At 34.2% G+C, this 20000-nt stretch overlaps 1 protein-coding gene across 1 annotated transcript in view; it reads right to left on the bottom strand.

The window, feature by feature from the left end:
• Positions 1–27: 27 nt before the first annotated feature.
• The window catches only part of LOC106883236 (protein MON2 homolog), a 704123-nt gene continuing 684150 nt past the window's right edge, over positions 28–20000 (bottom strand). The window contains exons 30-34 of the mRNA XM_089360635.1: positions 17238–17298; positions 15248–15374; positions 11738–11939; positions 5980–6062; positions 28–489 (exon numbers count right to left, since the gene is read on the bottom strand). Of these exons, the coding sequence (XP_089216761.1) occupies positions 332–489; positions 5980–6062; positions 11738–11939; positions 15248–15374; positions 17238–17298 (631 nt within the window). The 3' untranslated portion in view covers positions 28–331. The remainder of the gene's footprint in view (positions 490–5979; positions 6063–11737; positions 11940–15247; positions 15375–17237; positions 17299–20000) is intronic.

Raw genomic sequence — 20000 nt, 5'->3', positions numbered from 1 at the left:
GAAATGTATGAGATTAATAATAACACCTTTCGTATATCTGTATGCAAATCCCATGCAATCAATACAGTTAATCCCTTTATTTCCTGATGCATTTACCCACATCAGTTTTGTCTACTCTTAACAATCAACAGGCTTTTTTTGTTCATTAATCATTGATTCAACTATGTTTACAATATACCATTCATGGTACCAGATTTTATTTTTATTTTTATTCTAGTTTATTTTTTTTTAGTTTATTTCCATAACTGATGCAGACTCAGATGTGCTGCTTGCTTGCTTGCTTGCTTGTTTGTTTGCTTACTTCAGCAATGTATACACACACAATAGCATATCAACAGGGTACGTTTTGATGGCCTGGTGATGATAATAGGTCTTTGTATTCATGAAGGGCCTCTTTGAGGGCTTTGCACACTTGTGGTGAAGAAGAGGTGGTGCATTCCACAAGGGAAGGATAAAGCTGAATCACTTGCTGCCAGACACTGGGTTCCACTGTGGATGAAATAATAAAGACAAAGGTGAGTTAAAGCAGAAATTAAATTGGTCAAGGTGGAATCTCAACAATGTCAGTGTATCATGAAAACAAAAAAGAAAAACAAAAATATGATGAGCTTTAATAAAGTTCAATAAAATTTCAATTTATAAAAACCAATCTATAAAACAAACAATTTGTAAAGTCATAAAACACGCTAATTCTAAATCATTATGGTTTATTTTTTACAGGAAATAAATTCTTTCTCTAAAATAATTTTTCCTTCATTAAATATCTTATTAGAGCCGTGGTGGGGAAGGAGTTTGTCAAAAAATTCACTTCCTAACCACATGTTTATGGGTTCAATCCCACAGCAAAGTTACAGGGATGTAAACAAACCAATGCCAGTTGTCAAGCCTTGGGGGGAACAAACACAAAGATACACAGACAGACACACACACACACACACGGGCACGTGCATGCACACACACACACACACACACACACACATATATACATATATTCATTTTCCTTTTACTTGTTTCAGTCATTTGACTGCGGCCATGCTGGGGCATCACCTTTAGTCGAACAAATCGCCCCCAGGACTTAGTTTTTGTAAGCCTAGCACTTGTTCTATCAGTCTCTTTTGGCGAACCACTAAGTTACGGGGACGTAAACACACCAGCATTAGTTGTCAAGTGATGTTGGGAGGGGGAGGATAAACACAGACACACAAATATATATACACACACACACACACACACACATATATATATATATATATATATATATATATATATGACGGGCTTCTTTCAGTTTACGTCTACCAAATCCACTAACAAGGCTTTGGTCGGCCTGAGGCTATAGTAGAAGACACTTGCCCAAGGTGCAGTGAGACTGAACCCGCAACCGTGCGGTTGGTAGGCAAGCTACTTACCACACAGCCACTCCTGCACCTATATATATATATATACATATATATGGTGGGATGGGTGGGGCTTCCTGCTGTAGCACCAGTGCAGGAGTGGAGGTACTTTGTGCATAGTATCTTCTATATTTTATTTGTGGCCATGCTGGGGCACCACCCTGAAGGGTTTAGTCAAAGAAATCAACCACAGTGATTATTTTATTGGTTTCTTTTCCTGAACTGCTAAGTTACAGAGACAAAAACAAACCAAAACTGATCGTCAAGATGGGGTCAAACATGTGTATGTCAAACAGGCACATATATATATATATATATATATATATATATAAATAATAATGATGGGCTTCCACACCGTTTCTGTCAGCTAAATTCACTCACAAGGCATTGGATGACCTGGAGTCATAGTACAAGATACTTGCCCATAGGACCATACAGAGGGACGGAACCCCAAACCACACTGTTGCAAAGTGAACTGCTTAACCGTATAGCCATGCTTCTGCTTGTATGTAAAGAAGACTCAGTAACCTTAAGCCAGGTATTTTTGCCCAGGTAATATGACCAAGGAGAGAGAAGAGAAGAGAAGGTAATGGGGTGGAGAGGAGTGACTATTTAAAAATATTAATTATAGGTACAGGGTATGTAGCTTGCTTACCAACCACATGGTTCCAGGTTCAGTCTCACTGTGTGTCACCTTGGGCAAGTGTCTTCTACTATAGCCTAGGGCCAATCAAAGCCTTGTGAGTGGATTTGGTCAACAGAAACTGAAAGAAGCCTGTCGTATATATATATATATATATATATATATATATATATATATATATATATATGTGTTTTCCCCCTCACCATCACTTGACAACCAGTGTTGGTGTGTTTACCACCCCGTAACTTAGCAGTTTGGCAAAAGAGACTGATAGAATAAGTACTGGACTTACAAAGAATAAGTCCTAGGGTCAATTTGTTCGACTAAAGGTGGTGCTCCAGAGTGGCCACAGTCAAATGACTGAAACAAGTAAATGAGTATGGTTGTGTGGTGAAGAGGTTCACTTCACAACTATGTGCTTTCAGTTTCAATCCCACTGTGTGGCACCCTAGGCAAATCTCTTCTACAACAACCCTAGGCCAATTGATGCCTCAGGAGTCAATTTTTGCTCCCCTGTTGCTCAACAACCAGAGATGGTTTGCTTATCTCCTCATAACTTAGAAGTTCAGCAAAAGAGAATGACAGAACAAGTATCAATCTTTGAAAAAGATAAGAACAGAGGGCGATCCAATTGACTAGACTCTTGAAGGTGGTGCTCTAGCATGGCCACTGCCCAAAGACAGAAAAACATAAAAGTCTGTACTTAAGTTCTTTTTATTTCATTTTATTCGTAGACTAGGTTATTGCGATTTCAATTAAATGATTATAAATTTATATGGTATGACTGTTAATTAAAATAAATGAATCTTTAATGAAATTAACTACAATTTTGTTAATGATATACTGTATAAATCAATAAAGGTAAACTATGAAGAGTTGCTACCAAAATTATGTAGACACTACTATCAAATTGGTAAGATAATAAATTATATAACTAGACACTACCTGGGTCATTTCACTTTCTTTAAGTGATACCAAAATAGTGTACAACATGTGGGTCATTCATGTTATATCTCTGAAATTAAAACAACTCATCATCATCATAATCATCGTTTAACGTCCACTTTCCATGCTGGCATGGGTTGGACGGTTTGACTGGGGACTGGCAAGCCAGAAGGCTGCACCAGGCTCCAATCTGATCTGGCAGTGTTTCTACAGCTGGATGCCCTTCCTAACACCAACCACTCCAAGAGTGTAATGGGTGTTTTTTATGTGCCACTGGCACAGGAGCCAGTCAGGCAGCAATGGCATTGGCCATGTTCAGATGGTGCTTTTTACGTGCTACCAGCACAGGAGCCAGTTGGAGCAGGGAGGTGGGGGGGTAGATATTGAACATGTTCGGATGGTGCTCTGTATGTGCCACCGACAAGGGGAGTCAGCCAGGTAAATTCTAATATTTAAAAATCATTTTTAATGGTGGAACTCAAAGTAGATAAAGCTATAAATAACAGAATGAAGATTATTGGATAAAAATAATCCTTGGATGGAAAAAGCTGAAGACTCTCCATGTGACTTGGACCCACATCTTCTGTAAACATGCCAGACTTTCTACCATTATACCAAAACAACAGTTTGAAATTTCTCCATCTGTTTTAAAACAGTTATATATTTTTTCCCCAAAGTTATTAATTATATAATTTAACCAAGATATGATTTCATCTAAAAATCAAAATGTGAATCAAGTTTCGTTTCAGATAGAACTTAACCAACATACTACAATATATTATTGTCTGTCTTTATCAACTGAAGTGCTGCTTTTTGTATCAGTGTATATATTCTCTATTTGTTTTAGTTTCTTTCTTTCCAAATCTTCTTTGACTTAATTCCTCACAGCATAAACATTTATTCCATTGTGCAAACTTTTTTTTGTATACATGAAACATTAATGTAGATTTTAAACTTGCAACATCAGTTCATTGTAAACATAAATTTATAGCAGACACAAACTTTAGAAAACATAAGTTCATTGTAGACACAGAAGTAAATCATAATCATATTTTGTTTTGTAGTAATATAAAAAAAAAAAAAAAAAAATTACTTCTAGATAAGCAGAAAATAAACAATGGCAATGTTAAAAAATAATAATAAATTAAATAAAAATAAAATTCAGAACAATGAAAACTGTTAAATCTGAAGACATGTCTGGAAACAGCTTTCTACTGCTTAGCAAATACACTCTCTCTTCCTCAGTCACTTTGTTCTTTGTAGTCCTAACAACAGCGGTTTCAATATTGTGTTTATTTGGAAGAGAAGGCTATATAATTCTATTTCATACTTTGATTTGATGTTTATCACGAATGCTTATAACCAAAAATAGTATGATAGGAGAATTTGATTAAATTGGAATTGTAAGTTGGAGAAGATCTAGAACGAAAGAAACTAAAACAATGAATGAAAATAAAAGAACGGTGAAAACAGAGATAAGGGATGTAAACCAGTACAAAAAAACAAACAAAATTATATTGTTAAGTTCTTAGTGAAACAAGACTTCGTTTTAGTTTTATATTTGTAGATGAAATCCTATATCAAGTGACCTCTTGACCTTTGAAAAAGAGATAGATTCCTTTATACAAATTGTAAGATTCTTCAGCAGGGATATAGGTATGGAATTTGGCATAGATTTGCAACATTAGTCATGAGAAGGGGACAGGTAGTCAACAGCAAAGGCATCCAATTACCAAATGGCCAGACATTAAATCATTGAAAGGAGGAGAGCGTTATAAGTGTCTAGGAGTATAATAATCCTACACACATATCACCAAATAAACTCAGAATGTATTCTGTATAAAGTTTTGTTTTACATAACCCCTAATGGCTTTTCCTGTCAATTATGCATCTAATTATCTACTCATTTTGGTCATCTCTTATTTAACCATTTCAATACCAACTCATCTGAAACTGACCCTGGTTTGATATAAACTTCATGTTTCAAAGTAATTTAAATGAAAACCTTTCATCAAAATTTCATGCTAATTTGTGTGCCAAACACAAGCTTCATAACGATAAAGTAATTTTACGAAATTGTTCATTACTTTAAAAATTAATTAAAACAAAGGCAATGTATTTTGACAGAAATACGTTAATAAAGGAGTTAAATATTCAGATATTATTTAGGAACCACTGTCAGTCAGTGTTAACCTTAGGGCCAATACAGTTTGGCACAAGTGTTATCACTGGTTTTGCTGTCAGGCTGGAAAAGGCCACAACAGATGCAACAAGGCATCTCATCAGAATTCCACCAATTTGCTGCCTTTGATTGGTAAATTTCTATTGACCTCAAAAGGATAAAAGCAAAGTTGACCTCAGAAAGATTAGAAAGATTAGGGCCACATAAAGTCAGAATAAATACTACAGGACATTCTATCCCATTTTTTTTTTGGTGATAGAAAAAATAATTTTTTTTTTCTAAATTTTTAAATAATTCATATTCAGAATTTTAGCAAAGTAAAAACAGAATTTAAAATTTTCAAAACTTAGAGAAAAAAAACGAAATATAACTTCACTATCAAATATTTTGTATGAAATTTTAAAAACATAAATCATGTGAATTTAAATTTTTAACAAAACAAAAAGAGATGAGTAGCATTTGATAGTCTGGTACACACAGAAAAACCCACATGCACACACACACACACACACATTGTCCGTTTTAGTATGCCTTAGGTAGGATTGGTTTCCTCTGGTTTCTAGCACTGCTGTGAGATGAACTGCAGCCCTGAGGAGGGCTAAGTACCAGTTTCCGGCTGGGTACACAGGTGAGTGCTTGGATGACCCATGTGTGAGGGTTCTTTTTTTTATGGTCCCAACGGGATTCAAACTCAGATCGCCGGCTCCAGATATATATGCACACATATATATATTTAAACACATACCAACTACATGCATATACAAATACATAAATGTACAGATATCTGGTTGTTATTAAAATAGAATAGTTCTTACCATTGTTTGGGGAAGCTTTCTTTAGACTTAATAGCAAAGTCGTTATGGCCTTCAGAACAGAAGCAATTTCAGCTAAACGGGGTCTAAGAAAAGAAAAAGAAAATCATTTTAAAAATGTAATCTTTGAATGTTACTCACATAATTAAACTTGAATCTGAAAACTGAGAAATTTTAAAGATTCGTGATAAACAGGATTAACTCTTTGCCACCAAATTTCTGTAGAAATACACAACTCTTGGAATAAAGATTCTTGCCAATATAACATGGCAGTCCTGGTTTAGGATGAATGTTGCTGTAATTTAGCCCCAGGAGACATCATCTCCAGCTGGCTATACAACATGATCTGTGTTTTTATATTTTCAAACAAGGGAATCTAGCACCCCCACTCAGCTCAAAACAATATCTGTTGGGGAGCTAGATTCCCTTGTTCAAAAATATAAGGACACAGATCATGTTGTATAGCCAGCTGGAGACAATGTCTCCTGGGGCTAAATTACAGCAACATTCGTCCTAAACCAGGACTGCCATGTTATGTTGGCAAACAATCTTTACTACAAAGTACTGTTGCTGAATATCTCTCGTTGTGAGATTTGAAAATAGTAATTTACACAGCTCTTGTTTCAATTAATTTTGAAAATAATGAAGAATTTAGCGAAATAATTTTGTTGTCAGTGTTTGAAACATAAATTAACACAAAATTTAGATAAAGGGTCTTAATTTAGATGACTTTAAGACAAAGTTTGCATCATGGAACAAGTGTTGGTGCCAGATAGATTGGTATCAAAAGAGTTCAAATGAGTATTCAGAACAGTTTCCTGGATATAAATCTCATCTTCATTCAGAGTCGGGAGTGAGTAGCAAGAGAATAAAACTGACAGGAATATTTTTATTTCTTTATTGTCCACAGGGGAATAAACACAGAGGGGGACAAACAAGGACAGACAAAGGGATTAAGTCAATAACATCGACCCCAGTGCGTAACTGGTACTTATTTAATTGACCCCGAAAGGATGAAAGCCTTAGTTGACCTGAGCGGAATCTGAACTCAGAACGTAATGGCAGACGAAGTACCACTAAGCACTTCGCCCGGTGTGCTAACGATTTTGACAGGAATATTATAAGGTACTTTCTTGTGCAGGTGTTCTGTATGGAAGGCATCGATCACATGAAACCATTACAATAATCCTTTAAAATATTTTCAACAAAATCAAATGCATGACATCAATATTCATAGACGCGTTTATTAGGATTTATTACAATTCAAAGAATACACACAACAGATAGACTTATCTAACTTATGACCTGCTTAACAACAATCTGGCAGAGTAGTTAGACTGTAGAGTGAGATACAGTTCTAGATTTAAGAGATGAGGAATTATCTACATTATTTAAATTTGACGGATATTTGTCCTCGTCTTGTTTGTTCTTAACACAATGTTTCAGCTGATATACCCTCCAGTCTTCATCAGGTGTCTTGGGGAAATTTGGAACCTGGGTTCTCATTCCTAAGGTATTTTTCAATGTTGTTATTATTATTATTCAGGTCGCTGCCTGGAATCGAACATGGAATCTTGGGGTTAGTAGCCCGCACTTTTAACCACTACACCATATGCCCGTGGGCAATTATGGAGTGAATTTTTAGAGCTTATAAAAATTCTCTTTGTCTGTCACTACATTCTGAGTTCAAATTCCGCTGAAGTCGACTTTGCCTTTCATCCTTTCAGAGTCGATAAATTAAATACCAGTCAAGTACTGGGGTTGATATCATCAATTGTCCCCCACCACCACCACTACCACTCCCCAGAAAAAAATCCAGTCCTTGTGCCTATAGTAGAAAGGATTATTATTATTATTATTATTATTATTGAGTGAGAGAGCAGTACATGCCATCAAAGTGACACTGGGGTAATTATTATTATTATTATTATTATTATTATTATCATCATCATCATTATTATTGTTATTGTTGTTATTATCATTTTATTAATTTTCCAAAAGATATCCTTATATCAGTTTTCAAAGGTCGCATGCATTTGTATTTATTATTTGCATAATTGTATATTAACAAGAATTCTTAGAGCTGGCATGTTACAGCTTAATGTCTTTAATAAATAGCAACCATTAAACCGAGACTTGAGCTAAGAAATGAGAACATTAACCAAATAATCTATGGGGCCTCACAAACTCCACTGCCAAATGTAATCTTATTTCAGATATTTCTGACAAACTTTCTATAATATGTTCTTATATAATTTGTCTTGAGGGAAATCAATGTCAAAGACAGCCATAATATGATTCCAACCAGGAATTGTAAACCAGTGAACAAGCTTTGTCAACTGCAACAATTTGAAAGATAGCTTCACCACTGCGCAAATACATGTATATATCTATATCTATCTATCTATATATATATATATATATATATATAATTAACATAATATGGTAAAAAATACCATATTATGTTAATTAACCATAATCACATTTCTCAAAGTTGGTAAATTCAAAGCAGAAATTATTTTCTGCAGAGATATTTTCCGGATTCAGCGCGCCAGAACTAGGACTTTTGAATTTTAATCTTTATAATGGATAGAATCACGTGCACGCTTTCACTAGTTGAAGACAACTAGCACGAGATTCTGTTTGATTGTAAAAATATCGGCAATCTGTACTGAAGATAAATAGACACTTTTATTTTGAAAGTGTTGATTTTTAAACTATAGTCTGCAGATAATCGAGGTATGTACAACTTTCACTGGTCTAGCCCGCCTGTTTTTGCTCCGCTGAATCCATATTTGAGAATTTTTTAAGTGAGCTTCTTCTAGCATTTTGACAGTCCGGTCACTGGTCAATCTTATATATATATATATATATATATATATATATATATATATATATATATATATATATATATATGTAGACCAAAAGTGTACATACGCTGCTATATGTATATATAAAAAACAAAACAAAAAAAACAATGGAACAAAAACGTAACAAGTGACATCAAATCATCCAGACAGTTAGATGATATGAAGAAGAACAAGAAAAAACAAGAACGGCCCATTCAGAGCCTTCTATCATCAGTCGAGTTCCAGATCATTCCTGCAGTTTCAGCCTCGAGTGACAATAGAAGGCTCTGAATGACCCATCCTTGTTTTTTCCTGTCCTTCTTTGTATTGTCTAACTGTCCAGGTGTTTTGTTGTATCCTGTTATGTTCTTGTTCCATTTTTTGTTTTGTTTATCATCATCATCATCATCGTCGTTTAACAGAGGTTGTGAATCTAACCAACTAAGGGATAATATCTATCCAATACACTGCTGGTAGAATACCCAATTATTAATACACAAGTGTTAGAAACTATTCTACTTTCTATGTTCTACGTTATATATTTTAATAATTACTGGTATTTTTATATATGTAAAGCATAATCTGTTATACATGTATGTATATTATTATAATTGTTTTTTTTTTAAAAATAAATAGACATAATATAATGTCTAAAAGTTGATGAATACCACCTTTTGACCACCTCCATTTTCTTATTGCCGTATATGTATATATATATATATATATATATATATATATATATATATAGAGAGAGAGAGAGAGAGAGAGAGAGATAAATACATTGTGTTTGTGTGAAGGGCTGATAATATTTGAGTAAGAGAGCACCAGAAAGCATTAATTTACATGAAGCCATTCTTGACCATTTGGAAGATCTTTGACAAATTTCAGAAAATTTATGAAGAATTTTGAAATATAACTTTGTCATTTGGAATATAACTTGATTTGATATTTTGATGAAAGGTTGTAATTTAGATTTCTTTCAAACAGGAATTGGTATCATAGAATCAAGGGTTGTTTCAAATGAATTGAGTGTGTGTGTGTGTAATTGTTGCAAATCAAGTAATTTTAGGGGAAGGAGGTTTGTTAATTACAGTGGGCCCCAGTAGTTGGCTAATACTTTATTTATCAACCCTAGGCAAAGTCAACCCTGATGGGATTTGAACTTGGATTGTAAAGAGCTGGAAGAAATATTGTTAGATATTCTGTGTGATGGTGTAACAATTCTTCCAGTCCATGGCCATAATAATGATGATATCAATGATTATGATGAATATAATAATAATAATAACAACAACAACAACAGAAATAACTGGTTCAAGAATTGCTTGATATACATGAGTTTCATAAGGAGAAAGATTTATATTTGTATCTTGTGTACAGTCATTGGTATGGCTAGGAAGTTGAATGTATACATGCATAAGTGATCACCGTCAGTTGCTTTGCATTGTATATAAAGTGCTATGAAATTTGCCTTTGAAGTAAAACAGACAATAATAAGATTCTGTAATTTGATCTCAAGTTGGAACTAGTATTGGACATTCACACGTGAATTTGCAGCAATGTAAATTTGAGGAATGGGTCATACATACTTCAACAATATTTAATGGATGACAAAGAATATTTTATCTGAATCTGAATTTCTACACCAGTAAAACATTCATAAATTTAAGCTCTGCCAACATCAAAAACAGATTTCTTCAGCTCACATCTACCAAAGTTATCCCATCAAGTGTGATAAACTTCAAATACAATATTAGGAGACGAAAAGAGAAAAATGGAAGGAATAAGGAAAAATCTCTTGACAGTTTTGTTGTCAAGGGACATTCACAAAATCTAAGATAAGCTCAATGGAAAGTTTTGGAAGGTATTCTGAAATGAAAAGAAAACCATTTTTTGTCTTGTACATGCAAACAAAAATAAAATATCACAATGACAATAGAATATACCTTTTATTTATGATAAATGTGTTGTTTTCTAGTTATGGATTACAGATAGCTGACAAATTTTTCTTTGGTAGAGATAAGAAAAACAAAAGATAAAATTTAATTCTTTTTTTTCTGTTTCTTTTATCGATTTTTTTTTTATAGATCATGTTTATGGACAAGAAGACCATTCAAATCCTGCTAATCTTATTTTCTGATATTTTAGAATTGTCTGTTGAAGCTACTTCTTAAGTCATCAAATAAAGAACATCATTCTTCAGTTTATAATTGAACTGGCATTTACAATTAATATTTTAAGACAGCCAGAAAAAGAAAAAGGGAAAAAAAATGTACTGACAGAGTCATTTGTTTCATATCCGTTCTCCTATATTGGCATGGCTTGGATGGGAATTAATCTTGAGACAGAATTTCATGGCTGGATGCTTCACCCATTTCAAGTAAAGTATTTTCTTTTTCTGTTATATTCCACAGATTTTCAAAACCATAGAACAACTGGTCATAATGTCAATGAGCGATATTATCATTAACACTGCTTTACTCAAATGGGGACAATCTGTGTATCAGGATTTCCAGGTTTTCTATCTCAACTGGTCCTGTTTAATTCAACACTCTCCTGAAACAAATCATAGAAGACAAAACATCCCATGACACTTAATTGGTACTTGGGTATATTCTTCCACGAAATACCAGACAGACCAATGACACCAGGATGCACCTCAACCACCAAATACTGTCTCCTCCTCCTTCTACTTGTCTTCCTACTACTACTGTTGCCACTGCTGCTGCTGCTGCTACTACTACTACTACTACTATTACTACTACTGCTACTAACATTACTTCTACCATCTTAAAAAAAAATACTAGGATTTCTCATTGGATAATGTAGTCCCTGGTACACTGGCTGAAATATGGCATGCTGTTCAAAAAAGGTTTGTTCGTTCAGGGTCTTCTACTCCTACTACTACTCACCTTGGTAAAGGACACTTTCCACTGAGACGTTCATCTTCAACATAGTTTTTCACGACTTCTTGACATCGTTGCAACAGGGACTGTACGGCCATCTTCGTTAGTGAGCCTTCGTTAGCAGTGCGAGTAATGAAAGAAAACTGCAGCAGAGTTTCAAAGCAAGCTTTCGCAAACTCCTCCCTGAGTTTGCGACTGGATTCAGTATCTGGAAAAATACAAAATGTGGAAAATAAAATTATTTAAATCATCATCATCATCATCATCATCGTTTAATGTCCATCTTCCATGCATGGGTAGGACGGTTCACAGGAGCTGGTCAGGTAGAAATACTACCCTAGGCTACTCTGTCTGTTTCACCAAGGATGCCCTTCCTGACACAAACCACTCTGCAGAGTGGACTCAGTGCTTTTTACGTAGCACTAACATAGGCGAGGTGAGTATTGGCATGATTTTCACAGCTGGATGCCCTTCCAAATGCCAACCACTTTACAGGGTGGACTCGATGCTTTTAACGTGGCACCAGCACTGGCTGGGTCACCAAGTAACTCACAGGACAAGGAATTATGAGAGGAGAGGAACTCATGTCAGAGGACAGTCAGGCAACTCTGGCAACGATTGCACTCGAATAGTGCCCTTTCTACTATAGGCACAAGTCCTGAAATTTGGGGGAGGGGAATAGTCAATTATATTGACCCCAGTGTGAAACTGGTACTTATTTCATCGACCTCGAAAGGATGAAAGGCAAAGCCAACCTCGGCGGAATTTGAACTCAGATCAGGAGTGACAGGCGAAATACCACTAAGAATTTCTCCCTGCTATCAACGTTTACAGTCAGTTTCCTTGCCCTAGGTGTCAGGAAGACACTCAGCAAGAAATGGAAACAAAACTGAAAGAAGAAAAACTCAATAATAATAATTGTCAAGGAAATAAATGAATTATTTCTTGAAAAATATAGCATCTGATTAATTTTTTCTGTAGCTTAATTATTTTATATAACATTTAATTATGTTATTAATATGATTATTGATTGTATATACAAATCTATAACTATTGACTTTTGGAGAGATCCATAATTTAAACATTTTAACAAAAGATGGAATCAATCAAGTGACGAAGGTTCCTTTCCTTATCATTCTGATACAGAAAAGTTCAGGTTGAAGTGATCAATATGCTGATTTTAATGATGGTGGTGATGGTGGAGGTAGTGGTGGGGTGATGGTAGTTTGTGATGATGATGATGATGATGATGGTGGTGGTGGTAATTTGTAATGATAGCGTTTGTGATGAAGTGATGATGATGATGATGGTGGTGGTGGTGGTGGTGGTGGTAGTGGTAATTTGTAATGATAGTGTTTGTGATGTAGTGATGATGATGGTGGTGGTGGTGTTAGTGTTGTAATAGTTTGAAATTTTGATGATGATGAGGCAGCAGGGGGGGGGGAAGGGAGAAAGGGGAAGGAAGAAGAAGAACTTGATAATGGTATCAGGCTTAGTAATAGACTTTATAGCTATGAGGATGATGATGATGATGTGGTTGCTAAAGACAATGATGATGATAAAATCTTATTTATCAGGTCCATGTAGATGAGTTTGACCGCCAGCTAGAAGTAGCAAATATGTTACGCAAATTCCTAACTTCTTTGCAACTAATGTTGGATAATGAATGTAAGTTACAAAGTTTAATAGAGAAAGGTGTTAAGAAGAACTACAAGCTACAAAACAATACAGAACACAATGAACATCTATTAAACAAGACTATCAACAACAACTACAACAACAACAACATTAACCATACCATATGTATTTCCCAATGGACACACAGACAGATGCTTAAACACCTACAACCAAGAGACCTAATATTATTAATGGAAGTAGTAAACTTCATTGCAAAGTTGGAACAGGTGATATGAAGAAAGTGAGAGGATAGAGAGAAAGAGAGATAAGGGGAGAGAGAGAGAGAGAGAGAGCTCTCTGGAATTTGCTTATTGTTTGAGGTGCAAATATTGTTAAATTGTCCAGAAATTTGCCTGGCATTCATGAGGTCTTAAACTTGTCTGACCTTTGTGAACAATTAGGAATTTGCTTATAACCTGAGCTGCAAATGTGGTCAAAAAGGGGTGGGCAGTTTGCTTGGCGTTTATCAGGCCTTGAGTTCAATCTCACGGTATGCCAACTTCAACAGGTACCCTCTACAATGGCCATAAGTCCACGCAAATGTGAGTAAAATTAAGCAGATGCAAAAATGTGCAAGATTTAAATTCTGACAATGAAGCAACAGGATTAAATTCTACAAGTCCTTTCATCAGGTTCTCTACTAATCCTACCTTCCATTAATCCAATAAAAATTTATGATAATCTTTTAATTTTTACATTATTACATTTGTGTTGACATGCACTACCTTTGTTTCAAATAATGTAGAATTTAGAGTAAAGATTATTTGCTAATATAACATGGTAGTCCTGGTCTAGGACGAATGTTGCTGTAATTTAGCCCCAGGCGACATGGTCTCCAGCTGGCTAAATCACATGATCTGTGTCTTCATATTTTCGAAAACAAGGGAGACGATTTCTCCTGGGGTTAAATTACAGCAACATTCGTCCTAAACCAGGACTGCCATGTTATGTTGGCAAACAATCTTTACTACAACAATAATATGGTTTCAAATTTTGGTACAGGGCCAGCAATTCTATCAGCCCCCCCTCCTCCACCGAAAGGATGAAAGGCAAAGTCAACCCTGGCAGCATTTGAACTAAGAATGTAAAGTCAGAAGAAATGTTGCTAAGCATTTTGTCTGGTGAAATAATAATTCTGCCAGTTCACACTTTCATTACTGTTACTACAAGGAGGAGAATGTGGAACCGCAATGGCCCAGTGGTTAGGGCAGCGGACTCGCAGTCATAGGATCGCGGTTTCAATTCCCAGACCGGGCGTTGTGAGTGTTTATTGAGCTTAAACACCTAAAGCTCCATGAGGCTCCGGCAGGGGATGGTGGCGAACCCTGCTGTACTCTTTCACCACAACTTTCTCTCACTCTTACTTCCTGTTTCTGTTGTACCTGTAGTTCAAAGGGTCAGCGTTGTCACACTGTGTCACGCTGAATATCCCCGAGAACTACGTTAAGGGTACACGTGTCTGTGGAGTGCTCAGCCACTTGCACGTTAATTTCACGAGCAGGCTGTTCCGTTGATTGGTTCAACTGGAACCCTCGACGTCGTAAGCGACGGAGTGCCAACAACAACTACAAGGAGGAGGAGGAGAAGGAAGAGGAGGAATTATTTGCATGTTATTTCCTAAGTTACAAAGTAATTCAATGCCAAAGCGTCAAGCTATCATCAGATGCCATAAAGTCCTGCAGTGTTTTCAGAGTTCCATATGCACTTTATTCAAAATAAAAATTTATTTAAAAAAAAAATACACAAAAAGGAAAACAAAATAAAAATATTCTCTACCTAAAGCATTTTGAGAAATAACGATTTCTTCCTTATTTTGGTGTATATTTAGAAATGCCTTACCGATAAAGGAATCAGAAGTAGCTGAGTGAATGGAACCTTTATTAAGAATATCCATGATTTTCATGACAAAATCTTTGGGCATTGTTCCAGCAAATGGAAGAACATCGTCTCTAATGACTTGAACAACCTAAAGCAAGAAAAAACAAACAAACAAAAGAAATGTAAAGACAAGCATTTAAAACAAAATAATGAACACACACACACAAAAAAAAACCTTCTGCTTTTTTTGCAACTGTAGTTTTATATTTATTTCTGCAAAATCCTTGATATGAAATCAAGTGTTGAAACAGATGTTGTTCATCCTTGATTGGGTTATTTTGCCAAAAAAAAAACCCCACATGCATTGGTCCTATTTTAAATCTTTTTATTACAGCTGTTATTATTATTATTCAAGTAGTTAGTTAATTAACAAATTAACTAATCGAGTGCTTGATTTAATGATTTGATCAACCGATTCATCGATCAATTGGTCTGTCAGACTTCTTTCATCACCATTTACAATTTCATTCATGTTTTCGTTTTTCCAAGATGTTTGAAAAACAATTAAATTGATTACATAATTAAAAACAATGTTTCTCATGCACAATGAAGTTATAATATTCAATGTTTCCCTACTACCCTAGTCTATCTTCTAAAAGCCTCCATATTTGCTCTGAAACATAGATAATAAAAAAATAAGATCAAATAATTTTTATTCTTTTACTTGTTTCAGTCATTTGACTGTGGCCATGCTGGAGCACCACCTTTAGTCGAGCGAATCAACCTCAGGACTTATTCTTTGTAAGCCTAGTATTTATTCTATTGGTCTCTTTTGCCAAACCACTAAGTTATGGGGACGTAAACACACCAGCATCGGTTGTCAAGCAATGTTGGGGAGACAAACACAGATGCATAAACACACACACACACACACACACACACACACACACACACACACACACACACACACACACACATATATATATATATATATATATATATATATATATATATATATATATATATATACATCTGTTTCAACAAGGCTATAGAAGAAGATACTTACCCAAGGTGTCACACAGTGGGACTGAACTCTGAACCATGTGGTTGGTAAGCAAGCTACTTACCACACAGCCACTCCTGCACCTATGTAGATCTTTTATGAAGATTCACTGAGTCTTTTGAATTTTCATCATATGATGTGCTTTTATAGGCTTGGATATGTGATTAAGAAGTTCAATTTCAAACTGAATGGTTTTGAGTTCAATCCTGCTGTATGGCAACCTGGGTGTCTTTAAACAGAGCTCTGGGCTGACCAAAGCTTTGTGAGTGGATTTGGCAGAAGGAACTGAAGGAAGCCTTTTGTGTGTGTGCGTACAGGTGCAGGCATAGCTGTGTGGTAAGAAGATTGCTTCCCAACTACAGGTTTCCAGGTTCAGTCCCACTGTGTGGCACTTTGGGCGAGTGTCTTACATTATATATAGGCTGGCCAAAGTCCTTGTGAGTGGATTCGGCAGACAGAAACTGAAAGAAGCTCATCGCATCCGTGTGCGTGTGCATATATATATATATATATATATATATATATATATATATATATATATATATATACACACACATATGTACATACAAGTATACATACATATATATCTACATGAATATATTCATATACATGTGTATACATATATATACAAATATATATATTTATATAAATATAAATACATATATATACATACATATATATATGTATGTATATATGTATATACATACACATATGTACATACACATTTACATACATATATACACACACATATATATACATGAATATATATATATATATATATATATATATATATATATATATATATATATATATATATATATATATATACACATACATATATACACACACACACACATACATGCTCACACATGAAAGAATACATATCAAAACCGCTTTCCAAAATTCATTGCATTTTCCTTTACTTTTCGGTGCTATACGAATACAAACCTTGCAGTCCACCGTCTCATCTCTTTGGAAATCTTCTATTGACAGAGTAGGAAGAGAGGGGCTGAAAAATAAATGAACAACAAAAACATAAGCAATAATACACAAATGATATACACACACATATATAAATATATATAAAAGAAATACATTCTAGTAACTCATAAGTTTACCCTTGTATTTTTTGTGTCCCTAAAATATATTCAGTTATCAAATACACATGTAAAGCCTGCATAGTTTGTGTCAAAAGATGCACGTTATGAGCCATTTGCTATAAACATGAAGGCATAACTGTTCCAAAACAACATTGAAAAGTTTGGTTTGAAAAATCATAGTGGCCTGCCTTATCTAAATGTGGTTTCCAAATGGAATCATTCTGGATTTTAGTGAGTTTATTTGTCTGTTTGAAAAGCAGATTTCATCCTTGTATCAAAATAATTTTATGTTTGGTTTAAGCGTTAGTGAAGCTGGCTAGTTCTGGTCAAGATATTTTACCTGTTTTGTGTTCAAATTGACCAGATCGGGCCTCACACCAACCTTATATCATTAAAAGAAAAAAAAAAAAGAAAAAAAGAAAAAAAAAAGTCACATCATCAAAATCTGAAACTAAGATAATCCATGATTAATTCAAAACAATGTGAATAAATAAGCTTTACATTTGACAGAATAATCCGAACGCAGAAAGGTTCAGCATAGCAATACTAATAGCAATAGTAAAGTATCGTTAACATGGAGACAAGACAATTTGGATATTTCTAATTTGTGTGTGTGTGTGTGCCTGCATGCACAAGGTTATCAGTTCTGTAGGGAGAGAATCTTTGTTGTTACTGTTGACCCCAGTACGTAACTGGCACTTTATTTTATGGAGCTTGAAAGGATGAAAGGCAATAGTAACCTCGGCAGGATTTGAACTCAGACTGTAAAGAGCTGGAACAAACAATGTAAGGCATTTTTTCTAATGCTCTAATGATTCTGCTAAATCACCATCAGCAGCAGCAGCAGCACCACAACAACAACAACACATTAAAGTCCTCCACCTCTTACTTCTACTATTACCACTACCACCACCACCACCAGTATTATCACCACTTAACACTAAAAAAGATCATTATAAAAAATTTATATGCAAATAATACAAGCACACACAAATCCAGAGGGGGAAGAAGAGCCGGGAAAAATGGGAGGAATTATGAACTTAGCAATTTATAATTTGATTTACATTAATCCCATTGGTGCCGCCTTTCTTCATCCTGTGTACAATGATGTATGAATCGCTAAACAATATCATACATTGAATTGAAATATCAAGAAAAATTAGATGCTAATGAAAGAAAATCTAGGTGTAAATTACAGAGACAGAACAAGTCACCAAAGTTTGTAAAGCAGCTTAGAATAATTTTGTCACATATAAATATAAAACTACAGTAGCAATGACAAAAGGTTTGCTTCCATTTATTAATTTATCTGTTTAGTTATTTGTTTAAGCATTCATGTATTTATATATGCGTTTATATGTAAATTTACGTATAAATTTATATATACTTGTTTATATATAAATTTATGTGTCTGCATTTGTCTCTGGTGAAAAAGATCAACAGCGATATTTTATTCATCAGTTTAAAAAGAGAGGGGACAGAAAAAAATGTAATCGAATGAAATACAATAAGATAAGCTAAAATGAATAACTTTTAAAAATGAGACAGAGAAACTTCTTACATCGGTAAGAACTTGTTTTAAATTTCGTCCTCACAACATGCTTGTGTATGTGTAATAGTGATGCATATGCAACATATAACACGTATAATGATATTTTTCAATATACAATAAGACAAATACACATAAATATAGGAGCAAAGAAATATATACTATCAATGTATATATATATATATATATATATATATATATATATATATATATATATATATATATATGCAAATAAGTACGTATATATATATCGTTCTTATATATCTCTATATGTATATACATATACATACATTATAAGTATATATATATATATATATATATATATATATATATATATATATATATATATATACATACATACATACATAGATACATACATACATATATATATATACACATACATACATTATATATAAATACATTTCTATACATATATACATACATACATATACATACATATATATATATATATATATATACACACACACACATACATTATATATACATACATTTCTATACATATATACATATACACACACACACACACATACCACCTGCCCACACAGACACATATAACCACGCATTACTCTCATGAAGCTTCGAACAGCTTCATCATTATTGAAGATGGTGAGAGAAAAAAAGGGAACCTGCTGGTGATAATAGATTTTAAAATTCCCAAAATGCAGTTCATGCTAAATATTTTATATCTCATAATTAGGACTAAAAGAAAACAAAACAAAATAAAAACACTTATAAAATATCTATATATACACAAAAAACACCTCAAATTTTCCCCTCTCAGATGTGAGTGTACATAACGTGTGGAAAAAGTATGTAAGCAAAAGAGGGGGGGTTAGGGTTAGGGTTAGGGTTAGGGAAAAAATAAAAATAAAAACGAACACAGTGAAAGGCTATTTAGCTGAAGAAAATTATATTCTATTTAAATTAGAAAATATTTGACAGAGACTTGACTTTGGTTTATCCTAAATTGCAAACACCAAATCATGTTTAAAATCTGGAAAAAGTTTTTATTGAGATAATTGAAATAATCACACACACACA

Source organism: Octopus bimaculoides, chromosome 11 (assembly GCF_046866305.1).
Source record: "Octopus bimaculoides isolate indiv1 chromosome 11, ASM4686630v1, whole genome shotgun sequence".
Lineage (NCBI taxonomy): Eukaryota > Metazoa > Mollusca > Cephalopoda > Octopoda > Octopodidae > Octopus > Octopus bimaculoides.
This window is presented reverse-complemented; position numbering and strand designations above follow the sequence as displayed.